Raw genomic sequence first — 16,984 nt, 5'->3', positions numbered from 1 at the left:
GTTACCATTATATAGTTGGACATAGGTAGTGACCTCTGTTCAGTACACAGGTAAAATGGCTTCCCCGCACTTATGAAATCCAGTGCAATGTAACTGGAATTCGCAGAAGCACCTCTGTTCATGCAGGGGTGGCCTCCCACACAGGGACCTCCAACCTGCCCTCTGAGCGACTACCATAGGGGTGACCTGGTGCAGTGACCTGTGGTGAAAGGGTGCATGCACCTTTCATGTAGGCTGCAATGGCAGGCCTGCTACACATTTTGCATGGGCTGCCACAAGTGGCACAATACATACGGCAGCCCCTGGGGGACCCCTTGTGTCCCAATGCCCTGGGTACCCAAGTACCATATACTAGGGACTTATAAGGGGACACCAGTATGCCAATTGCGGAGTGCACAAAGGTCCTAGATAACCAAAGGTAGAGGGAGAGACCACAGTCACTTAGGTCCTGGTTAGCAGTGTCCCAGTGAGACAGTCTAAACACCCTGATAGCATGCAAAACGTGGGGGTAACCATGCCAAAAAGAGGGTACTCTCCTATAGTCTTAATTTATTGTTCCTTGTATAACCTATATCTCTGGAACCTTCTGGTGGATCTTTTTCTATTTGGTGTCCATAAACTCATAAAAGTATAAGCCATTTTTATACATTGGTGTTGGATTTCTTGAGTGTCTAAATTCTTTATTTGTCAATTGTTTTGATACTGTTTAAGTGCTTTATACAAAGCCACAGCTACCCAGGGTTGAGAAAAGGTTTCACAAATAAAACTTGACTGGTCCTTACAGAGTTGGTAGTGAATTACACAATGAGGTCTCACAACCACAACGAATAACACACGCCATTTCTTAACAGGTTAGTTGGAAGAAGACAGTGCATCCAGCTGTGCACTTTTAAATCCTATTATTCAACTACATGAGTTAAATGGAACCTGTAAGGAAATGGCTCCCTGTTGCAGTTACCCCCCACTTTTTGCCTGATATTGATGCTGACTTGACTGAGAAGTGTGCTGGGACCCTGCTAACCAGGCCTCAGCACCAGTGTTCTTTCACCTAAAATGTACCATTCTTTCCACAATTGGCACACCCCTGGCACATAGATAAGTCCCTTGTAAAAGGTACCAGTGGTACCAAGGGTCCTGTGACCAGGGAAGGTCCCTAAGGGCTGCAGCATATGTTGTGCCACCCTAAGGGACCCCTCACCTAACACATGCACACTGCCGATTGTGTGTGTTGGTGGGGAGAAAAAAGCAAAGTCGACATGGCATCCCCCTCAGGATGCCATGCACACAAAATACTGCCTGTGGCATAGGTAAGTCACCCCTCTAGCAGGCCTTACAGCCCTAAGGCAGGGTGCACTATACCCCACGTGAGGGCATAGCTGCATGAGTAATATGCTCCTACAGTGTCTAAGTCTATTCTTAGACATTGTAAGTACAGTTGTGACCATATTAAGTATATGGTCTGGGAGTTTGTCAAAAACGAACTCCACAGCTCCATAATGGCTACACTGAATACTGGGAAGTTTGGTATCAAACTTCTCAGAATAATAAACCCACACTTATGCAAGTGTTGGATTTATTAAAAAATGCACACAGAGGGCATCTTAGAGATGCCCCCTGTATTTTACCCAATTGGTCTGTGCCAGCCTACTGTTGAGAGACAAGTTTCTGACCCCAGGTGGTGAGGGCCTTTGTGCTCTGAAGACAGAAACAAAAGCCTGCTCTGGGTGGAGGTGCTTCACACCTCCCCTCTGCAGGAACTGGTACACCTAGCAGTGAGCCTCAAAGGCTCAGGTTTCGTGTTACAATACCCCAGGGCACTCCAGCTAGTGGAGATGCCCGCTGTAGGAAGTTGGCTCTGTATGTGCTATTTCAAAGTAAGGAATAGCATGCACAGAGTCCAAGGGTTCCCCTTAGAGGTAAAATAGTGGTAAAAATAGATAATACTAATGCTCTATTTTGTGGTAGTGTGGTCGAGCAGTAGGCTTATCCAAGGAGTAGTGTTAAGCATTTGTTGTACATACACATAGACAATAAATGAGGTACACACACTCAGAGACAAATCCAGCCAATAGGTTTTTATATAGAAAAATATCTTTTCTTAGTTTATTTTAAGAACCACAGGTTCAAATTCTACATGTAATATCTCATTCGAAAGGTATTGTAGGTAAGTACTTTAGGAACTTCAAATCATCAAAATTGCATGTATACTTTTCAAGTTATTCACAAATAGCTGTTTTAAAAGTGGACACTTAGTGCAATTTTCACAGTTCCTAGGGGAGGTAAGTATTTGTTAGGTTAACCAGGTAAGTAAGACACTTACAGGGCTTAGTTCTTGGTCCAAGGTAGCCCACCGTTGGGGGTTCAGAGCAACCCCAAAGTCACCACACCAGCAGCTCAGGGCCGGTCAGGTGCAGAGTTCAAAGTGGTGCCCAAAACACATAGGCTAGAATGGAGAGAAGGGGGTGCCCCGGTTCCGGTCTGCTTGCAGGTAAGTACCCGCGTTTTCGGAGGGCAGACCAGGGGGGTTTTGTAGGGCACCGGGGGGGACACAAGTCCACACAGAAATTTCACCCTCAGCAGCGCGGGGGCGGCCGGGTGCAGTGTAGGAACAGGCGTCGGGTTCGCAATGTTAGTCTATGAGAGATCTCGGGATCTCTTCAGCGCTGCAGACAGGCAAGGGGGGGATTCCTCGGGGAAACCTCCACTTGGGCAAGGGAGAGGGACTCCTGGGGGTCACTTCTCCAGTGAAAGTCCGGTCCTTCAGGTCCTGGGGGCTGCGGGTGCAGGGTCTCTCCCAGGCGTCGGGACTTTAGGTTCAAAGAGTCGCGGTCAGGGGAAGCCTCGGGATTCCCTCTGCAGGCGGCGCTGTGGGGGCTCAGGGGGGACAGGTTTTGGTACTCACAGTATCAGAGTAGTCCTGGGGTCCCTCCTGAGGTGTTGGATCGCCACCAGCCGAGTCGGGGTCGCCGGGTGCAGTGTTGCAAGTCTCACGCTTCTTGCGGGGAGCTTGCAGGGTTCTTTAAAGCTGCTGGAAACAAAGTTGCAGCTTTTCTTGGAGCAGGTCCGCTGTCCTCGGGAGTTTCTTGTCTTTTCGAAGCAGGGGCAGTCCTCAGAGGATGTCGAGGTCGCTGGTCCCTTTGGAAGGCGTCGCTGGAGCAGGATCTTTGGAAGGCAGGAGACAGGCCGGTGAGTTTCTGGAGCCAAGGCAGTTGTCGTCTTCTGGTCTTCCTCTGCAGGGGTTTTCAGCTAGGCAGTCCTTCTTCTTGTAGTCGCAGGAATCTCATTTTCTAGGGTTCAGGGTAGCCCTTAAATACTAAATTTAAGGGCGTGTTTAGGTCTGGGGGGTTAGTAGCCAATGGCTACTAGCCCTGAGGGTGGGTACACCCTCTTTGTGCCTCCTCCCAAGGGGAGGGGGTCACAATCCTAACCCTATTGGGGGAATCCTCCATCTGCAAGATGGAGGATTTCTAAAAGTTAGAGTCACTTCAGCTCAGGACACCTTAGGGGCTGTCCTGACTGGCCAGTGACTCCTCCTTGTTTTTCTCATTATTTTCTCCGGCCTTGCCGCCAAAAGTGGGGCCTGGCCGGAGGGGGCGGGCAACTCCACTAGCTGGAGTGTCCTGCTGGGTTGGCACAAAGGAGGTGAGCCTTTGAGGCTCACCGCCAGGTGTGACAATTCCTGCCTGGGGGAGGTGTTAGCATCTCCACCCAGTGCAGGCTTTGTTACTGGCCTCAGAGTGACAAAGGCACTCTCCCCATGGGGCCAGCAACATGTCTCGGTTTGTGGCAGGCTGCTAAAACTAGTCAGCCTACACAGATAGTCGGTTAAGTTTCAGGGGGCACCTCTAAGGTGCCCTCTGGGGTGTATTTTACAATAAAATGTACACTGGCATCAGTGTGCATTTATTGTGCTGAGAAGTTTGATACCAAACTTCCCAGTTTTCAGTGTAGCCATTATGGTGCTGTGGAGTTCGTGTTTGACAAACTCCCAGACCATATACTCTTATGGCTACCCTGCACTTACAATGTCTAAGGTTTTGTTTAGACACTGTAGGGGTACCATGCTCATGCACTGGTACCCTCACCTATGGTATAGTGCACCCTGCCTTAGGGCTGTAAGGCCTGCTAGAGGGGTGTCTTACCTATACTGCATAGGCAGTGAGAGGCTGGCATGGCACCCTGAGGGGAGTGCCATGTCGACTTACTCGTTTTGTCCTCACTAGCACACACAAGCTGGCAAGCAGTGTGTCTGTGCTGAGTGAGAGGTCTCCAGGGTGGCATAAGACATGCTGCAGCCCTTAGAGACCTTCCTTGGCATCAGGGCCCTTGGTACTAGAAGTACCAGTTACAAGGGACTTATCTGGATGCCAGGGTCTGCCAATTGTGGATACAAAAGTACAGGTTAGGGAAAGAACACTGGTGCTGGGGCCTGGTTAGCAGGCCTCAGCACACTTTCAATTGTAAACATAGCATCAGCAAAGGCAAAAAGTCAGGGGGCAACCATGCCAAGGAGGCATTTCCTTACACCCGCCCCCTGGACAAAGCCCCCACTTTTGGCGGCAAGTCCAGGGGAGATGATGGGAAAAACAAGGAGTCTCCCACCAGTCAGGACAGCCCCTAAGGTGCCCTGAGCGGAGGTGACCCCTGCCTTTAGAAATCCTCCATCTTGGTTTTGGAGGATTCCCCCAATAGGAATAGGGATGTGGCCCCCCTCCCCTCAGGGAGGAGGCACAAAGAGGGTGTAGCCACCCTCAAGGACAGTAGCTATTGGCTAATGCCCTCCCAGACCTAAACACACCCCTAAATTCAGTATTTGGGGGCTCCCCAGATCCCAGGAAATAAGATTCCTGCAACCTTAACAAGAAGAAGGACTGCTGACCTGAAGCCCTGCAGTGAAGACGGAGACGACAACTGCTTTGGCCACAGCCCTACCGGCCTGTCTCCCAAATTCGAAGAAAACGGCAACAGCGACGCATCCAACAGGGACCAGCGACCTCTGAAGCCTCAGAGGACTGCCCTGCAACCAAGGACCAAGAAACTCCCATGAACAGCGGCCCTGTTCAACAATCTGCAACTTTCTTGCAACAAAAACAATTTTTAAGACTTCATGTTTCCCGCCGGAAGCGTGAGACTTTCCACTCTGCACCCGACGCCCCTGGCTCGACCTGCAGAAAACCAACACCTCAGGGAGGACTCCCTGGCGACTGCGAGCCCGTGAGTAACCAGAGGCGACCCTCCTGAGCCCCCACAGCGACGCCTGCAGAGGAAATCCAGAGGCCCCTGACCGCGACTGCCTGTAACAAGGGACCCGACGCCTGGAACCGAAACTGCACCCGCAGCCCCCAGGACCAGAAGGAACCGAACTCCAGTGCAGGAGTGACCCCCAGGCGACCCTCTGCCTAGCCCAGGTGGTGGCTACCCAGAGGAGCCCCCCCTGTGCCTGCATGCATGCATCGTTGGAGAGACCCCCTGGTCTGCCCATTACTTCCTATCTAAAACCCAACGCCTGTTTGCACTCTGCACCCGGCCGCCCCTGTGCCGCTGAGGGTGTACTTTCTGTGCCTGCTTGTGTCCTTCCCCCCGTGCCCTACAAAACCCCCCTGGTCTGCCCCCCCGAGGACGTGGGTACTTACCTGCTGGCAGACTGGATCCGGGGCATCCCTGTTCTCCATTGAAGCCTATTTGTTTTGGGCACCTCTGCACCTGACTGGCCCTGAGCAGCTGGTGTGTTAACCTTGGGGTTGCTTTAACCCCCAACGGTGGGCTACCTTGGACCCAAATTTGAGACTTGTAAGTGTTTTACTTACCTGCAAACTTAACCTTTACTTACCTCCCCCAGGAACTGTTGAGTTTTGCACTGTGTCCACTTTTAAAATAGCCTATTGCCATTTTTACAAAGACCGTACATGATATTGTGATTATTCAAAGTTCCTAGAGTATCTAAGTGAAATACCTTTCATTTGAAGTATTACTTGTAAATCTTGAACCTGTGGTTCTTAAAATAAACTAAGAAAATATATTTTTCAATATAAAAACCTATTGGCCTGGAGGAAGTCTGAGTGTGTGTTCCACATTTATTGCCGGTGTGTGTACAACAAATGCTTAACACTACCCTCTGATAAGCCTACTGCTCGACCACACTACCAGAAAATAGAGCATTAGAATTCTCTTTTTGCCACTATCTTACCTCGAAGGGGAACCCTTGGATTCTGTGCACACTATTTCTTACTTTGAAATAGTGCATACAGAGCCAACTTCCTACAGAACCATACTACAGAACCACTACAACTGGGGCTCTCCATGTTCTCTTCCGATTTTTATGAACCTAGATTGCTACCATTTGAACCTTTATGCAGTGAGAGACAGTTTCCTGGCTCTCACTTTCCAGAGGTTCAGAATGCAGGTTGCAGCAAGACTTCAGCAAATCAAATGCAGGATTAGATCATAAAACAAGAGGTGAAAAGCAGCCATGCCTCTATGAACTAGCCCTCAACCATTACTGAGAATTAATAGTAGATCTAACACAGTCAGCTCTAAAAGTACTTTGATGAAAGTAATGCAGGGCCACCGGCTCCTCCTATTTCCTAATCTAACCTAATAAACATCTTATTTGTGGGACTTCAAGACAAAGTTGTGACTAATTTCAGGTGAACTGGATCCTGGAAGAGCTTTGGAAAAACACAGTTTTATGAAACAGAGGAAGCAACAAGGATTTTGTGTAAAAGAATACAAATGATTGATTCCCTTAGGCTTTTATAATTTTCCAGGATTTGATTTTGAGGTGGGTACACAAGCACACGCACTGTTTGATATGTTTGTATGAATGATTTGTTGCGACTAAAACAACACATATCTAGAGACAACGGATTGCACCATTGATGGTCTAAACAGACTGATTTTTTTTCTGCAGTTTCCCGCTTTTATATTTTCATTGCATTCAAAACCTAGGGCATGTGGGATTACTAGGGCAAACCCTATTCTAAGGGGAATCACATCTTGTACTTGTAGGAGAGTTTGACACTTGTCAGGGGGATGATGGCGCCCCAGATCAAAGATCTGGTTGGACGAAGGACCTATCAATGTCAATACTTTAATAGAGGCAGTTTGACACACAGCAAATCCTGACATTTGCTGTAGCATCAGAATGCAAAAAAAACTAAGATAATACATCTAATTGAATTCGTTATTCTAACTGACTTTCAGACATTTCATTCTCTGAGACAGCAAGGGTGTGAAAGGGCTGTGTTTTGCTTTAACAACAAGAGGTCTAGCCAAGATTATAAATTGCAGACTTTAGGGTGGATGAGTGGAACCCATGGAGGAGGAGCACAGCTAAACCTCTCTGGAACCTTTTAAGAAAGATGGGACCCAGTACACTGTGGGTTGAATCAGCCATTAGGTGTAGGAAACAGGGGTTCTGGGGGGCGGGGGAGGGGGGTGACCCAATGAGACCACTTCCAATTACTAGCAAGTTGCCAATATAAAGTAAAGCTCGCATCACATTTACATGTTAGATAGTTGCTATAATTAAAATGACAGACTGCAGTTAAAGAACCCCTCTTTTGTCTCGACCTGCCTTCATTTGAACTTTTGGTGTTTCAAGGCTTCTGTGAGAACTAGGGACAGTAGTCTCTTACTAAAACCACTGGAAAAGCATTCAGTCTTAACTAGGAGTTCCTCCTGTTGTGCAGCTAACATTTCAAACAGACGGGGAAAAAGCAGAGTCCCAGAAATAGAATCAGTGTAACATCATGAGAAAGCCAGGCACGTCCACCTGGAAGCCAACCTTTGACTGTGGTCCTAAAAGAAATTGGGGCAAGCCTTGTTCCCCACCTGTGGCCTTCTGTGCAGGTAGGTGTATGGTCCATGAAGCATAAAGATATTTTAAAATCCAGAGTTGGGGTTTTAAAAGGACAGCAAGAACTATGTTTTAAACCACTCGACTAGGGCCCAATGCTTGTTTCATAGCCGTCAAAGAGGAATGAATTATCAAACACTAGAGGCTACATTTGAAAAGCACAAACAGGACAAGAATGTGCTTGAATCATTTCCTCAAAAATACAATAAATAATCAATTCATTTTTTTCAGCATTTCGTGATCCCTACATTAGATGTACTTGAGGGGGTCAATTTAATCTAGAATTGTCTATCTTTCGTGTAAATTAGTTTGGTGATTGTATTGCATGAATATTTTTGTTTTAGTACTTATGTTTATACACCACATGCACTTTCTCTGAGGAAAGTTGTGCTACTTGTGCCAAGCTACGAAGGGTAAGATTGGAAAGCATTAATTATAAGGCAGTGGCTTTATTTTAGCATATGGGAGCTCAGCCATATCTAACAAGACTAAAAAAAGCTCAGCCCCATACTTTCACAATACAGTATCCTACAAGCTTCTTTTCCAAAACAACGCTGTAACAAACATCATTGAAAGTCTGATGAGAAGTACTGTAAATGGTCTTGCATGAGGTTTGGCAAGACTAAGTGGTTTTCAAAAAAACAGAAAGAAAGAAATAATGAAGTTGCAGAATAGAATACATACAGCTGCTGCAGTGTCCTTGCTTTCAGATAAAGCTCTTTCCAAATCAGCCAGGCTTTCCAACTTTACAAATACTTTCTTGCCACTCAGACCTGGTGGTTCCTTCAGTTTCTTCTGTTTTCTTTTAAGTGCCACAACGCCAACATCACATCTGGGGCAAAGCACCTACATGACAAAGCAAAGAACAGCAAGTTCTTCAGTCAAGGTACATCTCAAAATTATATTTGATTTATAAATAGAAGAGAAAAAAAACAATCCTATGATTTGTGATATTAAAAAATACAGAACAAATACAATAAACAAAATACTGTTATAATGCCATTCATTGGTTAAGGTTAATGTTTCCATGTGTTTGAGACTATATTTTGAGAAGTGTGTTTTGTCATCTGAAAGTTTAATGGTTTCCTAGAAGAAACAGGGTAGCTCAGACAAGTGGAGTTCATTATTATTGTGTTAAAAACCATGAGCAAACCCCTTGAGAAAAACACAAGCAAATGATGAACCACACATCTTTTGAACTTCTATCCATTCATAATCCAAATGATTATGAAGTTCCGTCTGTTTATAATGTATTAGACATAAGGAACTGAAAAGACAAGTGACCATAAAGTCCAGCGTCCTTTGGGACCACTAATCATAAACTTACCCTATGGACTTGTAAGTGGGGGATTGTCTCTATGATACTGGGCAGGTCTCTACAGGCCTCAAAATCCTTTGCCTAGGCTGGTTAATAAACAGTTGCACAATAACGGCTTATCTCAAGGAGAGTTGTAGATTAGTTTTCACCTATGTGATAGAGAACAGCAGCATTGGTCGATATGAACAAATACTATGTAGCAAAAAAGACCCACGCATGCCAACTCTTCCATAAAAAAATAAAAATAAAGAAGGATATATGTGCTTGTGTGCAGCATGTACAACTGCTTTCACTGCTAGTACCTGAATATCCTCAGTATCAATGAACAAATAAGAGTGCTGTTCCTGGAGGGAAATGGAATCCAACAGATCAGAAGGAAGGGCCCTCACACACCCAAATAGATGTCATGCTTCATCGTTGGACCAGTGCTGCAATGCCATACGGGCCACTAGGAGAGGGGGGGCTCTTTGCCAGAGATCTTCAGTAAGAGACCGCTGTGTTGAATGCAAGTGAAGGAATAAGGTGTGTAGGGTGGTGAAGTATGAGAGTTAAAAATGTCTATGGTTAACACTTTGTAATGTAAAATGTCTGTCCCTTTGACATGATTTAAAAAAAGGTAGTGTCCGTACCAAGAGACAATGGACCTCAGAGCTCACAAAAGATGAATCAGAGTCAACCTGTTTCTTGCCCTGGGTGGCCGAACGGCATCTTAGGCAATTCGGGAGGACCAAGTGTGACACCTATCAGAAGGACCAAGTGCGACACCTAACCTACACCTGATTGGGAAACAAGTTATGTGTGACTATTAATACCTATTAGAACATTCGAATGTTGGCATGTCCATTGAAGACAATGGAGTGCTGCGGGCTTTTACAGGCCGGTAAAAGCCCGCAGCGCCAACATTCCAATGTTCGCTTTGTTCACAGCAAAAGCTGTGAACAAAGCCTCACGGAGCCCGAGGGGATTTAAATCCCCTCGGGCTCCGTGAATTTTTTTTTTTTTTTAATAGAACATTCTGCCCTGTGTGGCAGAATGTTCTAATAGCCTTAGAACCCGCCGTAGCGGGCTCTACCGGCTATTAAAGTCCCTCTCCCTTGTTAAATGCCCTCGCCTTCGGCTCGGGCATTTAACGCGGGGAGCGGGCCTTTAATAGCCGGTAGAGCCCGATACGGCGGGTTCTAAGGCTGTATTAGAACACTGGAATGTTGGCAGCTCCATTGAAAACAATGGAGTGCTCCGGGCTTTTACTGGCCAGTGAAAGCCCGCAGCGCCAACATTCCAATCTTCTTTGTTCACAGCAGCAGCTGTGAACAAAGCCTCACGGAGCCCAAGGGGATTTGAACCCCCTCCGGTTCTGTGAAGCCTTTGTTTTATTTAGGAGAACATTCTGCCCTCTAATAGCAGAATGTTCTAATAGCCTTAGAACCTGCTGTAGCGGGCTCTACCCGATATTAAAGGCCCTCGCCTTCGGCTCGGGCCTTTATTGCGAGAACGGGCCTTTAATAAACGGTAAAGCCCGCTACGGCGGGTTCTAAGGCTATAATATACTCATGTAGTGGCAGCTATATCTGTTGAGGTATAGGATACTGAGAAAATTCGACCTGTAAAAATAAATGACAGCTCAACATAAATATCACCAATTAAAATGCCTACATAGATAATACAGTCTACCAACTTCATATCTTTAGTAAACAGCTGGTGGGTGGGTGAAACACTCCGCCGTGATGTGTGCAAAACTTTGAAACCAGCAAGGAGGTGAACACATGAGGCAACACTGCACAATCGCAGGCCTACATAAGGTCTATCATAGATCCCTATATTGCAGTCCCAAATGCAGTTGGAGGGAATAGTTTAGCCCTCTTTTGTCATATTTGGGCCCCTTAGGGTTAGGCACAGGACCGCGCTATGTTGCAGAAGAATCTAACTTAAGGCACATAGCTCAAAACAGTAAATGTAAACACAAGGAAAACAAGAGAAGAGTAGGACGACACAATGTCAACTAGTAGCACTCACAAGGTCTGTCACTGTGCACTACCAGAGTCTTACCCACCTCCGACGCCCTGGAATCAATGGTGCTACTTGAGACTTCTTTATTTTAGTCCTCCCCAGGGGAGCGATTTTGACCTCACATGGGGGCCATCGGACTCCTGAATGGCTGTAAGCTTGAAGATAAATACAATCACTGTCCATCAATGGAAAGTGTTAATCACATAAGGAGCTGAACGCACCCCAGGGCTTGCTCAATGGCTAGCAAGATTCAGCACTCATCAATGCGGCGCTACCAACACCTGGGGCCGGCTCAGCAGTACGGAGTGGCAGCAGCCATACCCTTAAGTAAGGTGCGGCTAGGCACCATCTTGAGGTGTAGCCAGGTGAGATATGGTCCCAGTATAAGAAAAAAATAAATGTGTCACTACCCCACATATATCAATTGGGATTCATTGCTTGTTGAAGAAAAATATGTCAAAGGACCCGTGGATTACCAGGCCCAACAGTATGATAAAATATTCAAATAAAGGTATGTATAGAACAAATCCAGATAATTGGGGACCCTTCATATGACCCACAATACGTAATGTCTAACCCCATATTCTACGGGAATAATGGGAAGTTGGGGGAGAGGAGCAACAAGTGCAGGATGGTTCTTACAGCCTAGTATCAGTACAAATTGTGCATATGATTGGAATCTAGTCATGAGGTATAAAATACTCGAATATAAGTTATGTGCAGGACAAGTCCAGACAATATTGGGCCCTTCATTTGACCAGCAACACGTAGTGCCCAATGCCCATTATTTGAGGGAAATAGGAGGAAGTGGAGAGCAAGGGAAAGAGATAGGGCAATGTGGTCAGCTCCTACATAGTTTAAGATCTAAGTGTGGCTATGTTGGGAATAAAGGCAAACGGTAGCTGTAAGGAAATGCCTCCTTGGCATGGTTACCCCCTGACTTTTTGCCTTTGCTGATGCTATGTTTTGATTTGAAAGTGTGCTGAGGCCTGCTAACCAGGCCCCAGCACCAGTGTTCTTTCCCTAACCTGTACTTTTGTTTACACAATTGGCACACCCTGGCATCCAGGTAAGTCCCTTGTAACTGGTACCCCTGGTACCAAGGGCCCTGATGCCAGGGAAGGTCTCTCAGGGCTGCAGCATATCTTATGCCACCCTGGGGATCCCTCACTCAGCACAGACACACTGCTTGCCAGTTTGTGTGTGCTGGTGAGGACAAAACAAGTAAGTCGACATGGCACTCCCCTCAGGGTGCCATGCCAACCTCACACTGCCTATGCAGTATAGATAAGTCACCCCTCTAGCAGGCCTTACAGCCCTAAGGCAGGGTGCCCTATACCATGGGTGAGGGCACCAGTGCCTGAGCACTGTGCCCCTACAGTGTCTAAGCCAAACCTTAGACATTGTAAGTGCAGGGTAGCCATAAGAGTATATGGTCTGGGAGTCTGTCAAACACGAACTCCACAGCACCATAATGGCTATACTTTCAAATCCAAACTGAGCATCAGCAAAGGCAAAAAGTCAGGGGGTAACCATGCCAAGGAGGCATTTCCTTACAAAGTCCATTATCACTGGCTGCATAACTGCCAGTCAAATAATATTCCTGAATAGTTTGCAAAGCCAAAAAGTTGTGGGCTAAGGTGAATGCATATTGTTTTCCCATTAGAAACGCGGCCAAACGTGCATATAGAACAACCACTCAATTGACCACTATTTTTACTTAGGACTAATGCAAAGGAATATTTAGAAGACTCACCTCCAGAAGAGAGAAGTTCAAGTCCGGAGTCAGAAACGTACTGGATGCACTCTCTTTCCAAGTTTGGACCTCTGACACTAGGGACTCCAATCGTGGTAAAAAATCCAAATGCACTGGGATACTGCGACCTCTTGACACTAGTTCCATCAGGTTGTCAAGCACTGGCACACGCCCGCTGGCCTAGATACAAAAGTATCAGTTACTATTCCAGAATCAATTAGAAGCAAGAAAATAAGTAACATACCTGTAACTGTTCTCCAGTGATGGTAACTTTCATAGAATCACATGCTTGATCCTGTTGTTGAAGTGGGAATCCCACAGTATCAGAGCAAAGCAGTCCACAACATTAAAATAGGCTACAATGGCAATGAACAATCACTTTAGTAGATTATCCATGTCCTTTAAAATGAACCAAACTCAATTAACATCACCCTTTAGAATACTCCCAAACTGAGGGTCAGCCTCTCAGATTTTCAAGCACTGGTAGGGACATGAATCCCGTAGTAATGAGGTGAGCCTCAAAGGGGAGGAGGGTGGGTTGAATGTGAATCCATGAAAGATACAAACACTAGAGAAGTACAGTTACAGGTAAGTAACTAATTTTCTTGTCCAGTACTCGATCTTTCAAATTCACATGCTTGAATGAGAACAACAAGCAGCTACAGTACTTTTAACAGTTTATGCTAATAGCATCAATAGCGGATGGTGGGCATAAGATTTATACAGAGAAGTACCCATATGTACAAAGATAAACAATCCTATATAAAAAGCTGTATAAATATAGATAAAAAGAAACATGTTATCAACAGAGGCTCAACTTATTGAAGTAAGTGGCGAAGCACTGGATGTCCAATAGCTGCATCACTGCGCTGCACTGATTCCAGGCAATAATGCTGCGCGAATGTGTGCACATTCTTCCATGTTTCAGCACAACATATCTTCTTTGGAGGTACTCCAGCAAACAATGCAGTCGAAGTAGAGATGGCTCCATTAGAGTGCGCTTTGACCATTGCTCTTAAAGGCTTGCCAGCTTTAGAATGACAGAACTGGATAGCGGATGAAATTCATGAAGTGATTTCTGCCTTTGTGACTGGATCACATCAGCAAGTATTCCCATATGCCATCAACAGTTGATCAGTTTTCATGATCTGTTGCGCGTGATGCAGATGGAACTGAAGACATCTTTTGATGTTCAATATATGCAGGGATCTTTCTGCTGGTGATTGTGGTTTTGGAAAGAAGGTCATCAGGATCACTGGTTTATTTAGAGGAAAATCCGAAGGGATTTAGGGAGCAAATTTCGGATTTGTCTTGAGAAGCATTGAATCGTCTGTAAATGTGAGGAAAGGTTCCTTAGTTGTAAATGCCCGTACTCTGCTCACCCATCTAGCTGTTATTTCCAGTAGTAATGAGACTTTCCATGATAAGAACTTGAGGTCCACTTTGTGTATTGGTTCAAATGGACTTCATGAGTTGTGCTTATACCACATTCTGGTGCCATGGTGGGGGTCGAGGTGGCCCTTAGAGAAAAAACCCTGAGCAGTCCTTTGATGAATTGCTTAATGATCCTGTTTTACCACAAGGAGAGAGAGTAGGAGGAGCGTCTATATCTGGATATAGCAGCAAAATGCACCTTAATTGACGCAAGTACCAAGCCTGATTGCGCTAGTAACAGGAGATAAGGTAATATCTGCTCTGGTGATGCCAGATTAGGATGTACATTGTGTTTTTGGCACCATAAGCAGAAACGTTTCCATTTTAACCTATTAGCTTTTGTAGTGTTGTCCGGTCTGGCTTTAGCAAGGATGTGTCTACAGTCCTAAGAGATATTCAGATTTGCAAGCTTACTGAACTCAGGAGTCATGTGCATAAGTGAAAAGTCGTGTCCAAATGAAGGACCTGGCCTTGATTCATTGCTCTAAGGAAATGCCTCCTTGGCATGTTTACCCCCTGACGTTTTGCCTTTTGCTGATGCCAGTTATGATTAAAAGTGTGCTAGGACCCTGCTAACCAGGCCCCAGCACCAGTGTTCTTTACCTAAACTGTACCTTTGCTTCCACAATTGGCACAGCCCTGGCACCCAGGTAAGAGCCTTGTAAATGGTACCCCTGGTACCAAGGGCCCTGATGTCAGGGAAGGTCTCTAAGGGCTGCAGCATGTCTAATGCCACCTTGGGGACCCCTCACTCAGCACATGTACATTGCCTCACAGCTTGTGTGTGCTGGTGGGGAGAAAATGACTAAGTCGACATGGCACTCCCCTCAGAGTGCCATGCCAACCTCCAACTGCATGTGGCATAGGTAAGTCACCCCTCTAGCAGGCCTTACAGCCCTAAGGCAGGGTGCACTATACCACAGGTGAGGGCATATGTGCATGAGCACTATGCCCCTACAGCGTCTAAGCAAAACCTTAGACATTGTAAGTACAGGGTAGCTATAAGAGTATATGGTCTAGGAGTTTGTCAAACACTGACTCCACAGTTCCATAATGGCTACACTGAAATCTGGGAAGTTTGGTATCAAACTTCTCAGCACAATAAATGCACACTGATGCCAGTGTGGAATTTTTGTAAAAGGCACCCAGACGGCATCTTAGAGATGCCTACTGAATACCAGTCTGACTCCTAGTGCTAGGCTGACAAGTTTCTGCCAGCCTGCCACAACCACACGAGTTGCTGGTCACAAGGGGAGAGTGCCTTTGTCACTCTGTGGCCAGGAGCAAAGCCTGTACTGGGTGGAGGTGCTTCTCACCTCCCTCTGCAGGAACTGTAACACCTAGCGATGAGCCTCAAAGGCTCACCCCTTTTTTTGCGGCGCCACAGGGCATCCCAGCTAGTGGAGATGCCCGCCTGTAGGAAGTTGGCTCTGTATGCACTATTTCAAAGTAAGGAATAGTATGCACAGAGTCAAAGGATTCCCCTTAGAGGTAAGATAGTGGCAAAAATAGATAATTCTAATTTTCTATTTTGTGGTAGTGTGGTCGAGCAGTAGGCTTATCAGAGGAGTAGTGTTAAGAATTTGTTGTACACACACAGGCAATAAATGAGGAACACACACTCAGAGACAATTCCAGACCAATAGGTTTTTGTATAGAAAAATATATTTTCTTAGTTTATTTTAAGAACCACAGGTTCAAGATCTTCATGTAATACTTCAAATGAAAGGTATTGCAGGTAGGTACTTTAGGAACTTTGAATTAGCAAAATAGCATATACAGTTTCACATAAATCACATATAGCTATTTTAAAACTAGACAGTGCAATTTTCAACAGTTTCTGGGGGGAGTAAGAGTTTGTTAGTTTTTACAGGTAAGTACACCACCTACGGGGTTCAAGTTTGGGTCCAAGGTAGCCCACTGTTGGGGGTACCAGAGCAACCCCAAAGTTACCACACCAGCAGCTCAGGGCCGGTCAGGTGCAGAGGTCAAAGTGGTGCCCAAAACGCATAAGCTTCAACGGAGAAGGGGGTGCTCCGGTTCCAGTCTGCCAGCAGGTAAGTACCCGCGTCTTCGGAGGGCAGACCAGGGGGGTTGTGTATGACACCGGGGGACACACAAGTCCACACAGAAAGTACACCCTCAGCAGCATGGGGACGGCCGGGTGCAGTGTGCAAACAAGCGTCGGGTTTTCAATAGGTTTCAATGGGAGACCAAGGGGTCTCTTCAGCGATGCAGGCAGGCAAGGGGGGGGAGGGGCTCCTCAGGGTAGCCACCACCTGGGCAAGGGAGAGGGCCACCTGGGGGTCGCTCCTGCACTGGAGGTCAGATCCTTCAGGTCCTGGGGGCTGCGGATGCAGTGCCTTTACCAGGTGTCAGGTCCTTGAAGCAGGCAGTCGCAGTCAGGGGGAGCCTCGGGATTCCTTCTGCAGGCGTTGCTGTGAGGGTTCAGGGGGGTTAACTCTGGCTACTCACGGTCTCGCAGTCACCGGGGAGTCCTCCCTGAAGTGATTGTTCTCCACAAGTCAAGCCGGGGCATTGGGTGCAGAGTGCCAAGTCTCACGCTTCCGGCGATTAACGCGTGTTGTTTCAAAGTTGCTTCTTTGTTGCA

At 46.4% G+C, this 16,984-nt stretch overlaps 1 protein-coding gene across 4 annotated transcripts in view; it reads right to left on the bottom strand.

Moving 5' to 3' along the window:
• The window catches only part of KDM5B (lysine demethylase 5B), a 768,574-nt gene that overhangs the window by 127,117 nt on the left and 624,473 nt on the right, over nucleotides 1-16,984 (bottom strand). For all 4 annotated transcript variants that reach the window (XM_069239028.1, XM_069239026.1, XM_069239029.1 and 1 more), the window contains 2 exons: nucleotides 12,940-13,119; nucleotides 8,543-8,704 (listed from right to left, as the gene is read on the bottom strand). In XM_069239028.1, coding sequence (XP_069095129.1) covers nucleotides 8,543-8,704; nucleotides 12,940-13,119 — 342 coding nt within the window. The remainder of the gene's footprint in view (nucleotides 1-8,542; nucleotides 8,705-12,939; nucleotides 13,120-16,984) is intronic.

The sequence above is a fragment of the Pleurodeles waltl genome, chromosome 6, assembly GCF_031143425.1.
Source record: "Pleurodeles waltl isolate 20211129_DDA chromosome 6, aPleWal1.hap1.20221129, whole genome shotgun sequence".
Taxonomy (NCBI): domain Eukaryota; kingdom Metazoa; phylum Chordata; class Amphibia; order Caudata; family Salamandridae; genus Pleurodeles; species Pleurodeles waltl.
The sequence above is the reverse complement of the archived record's forward strand: the minus strand, read 5'-3'. Positions and strand labels throughout refer to the sequence as shown.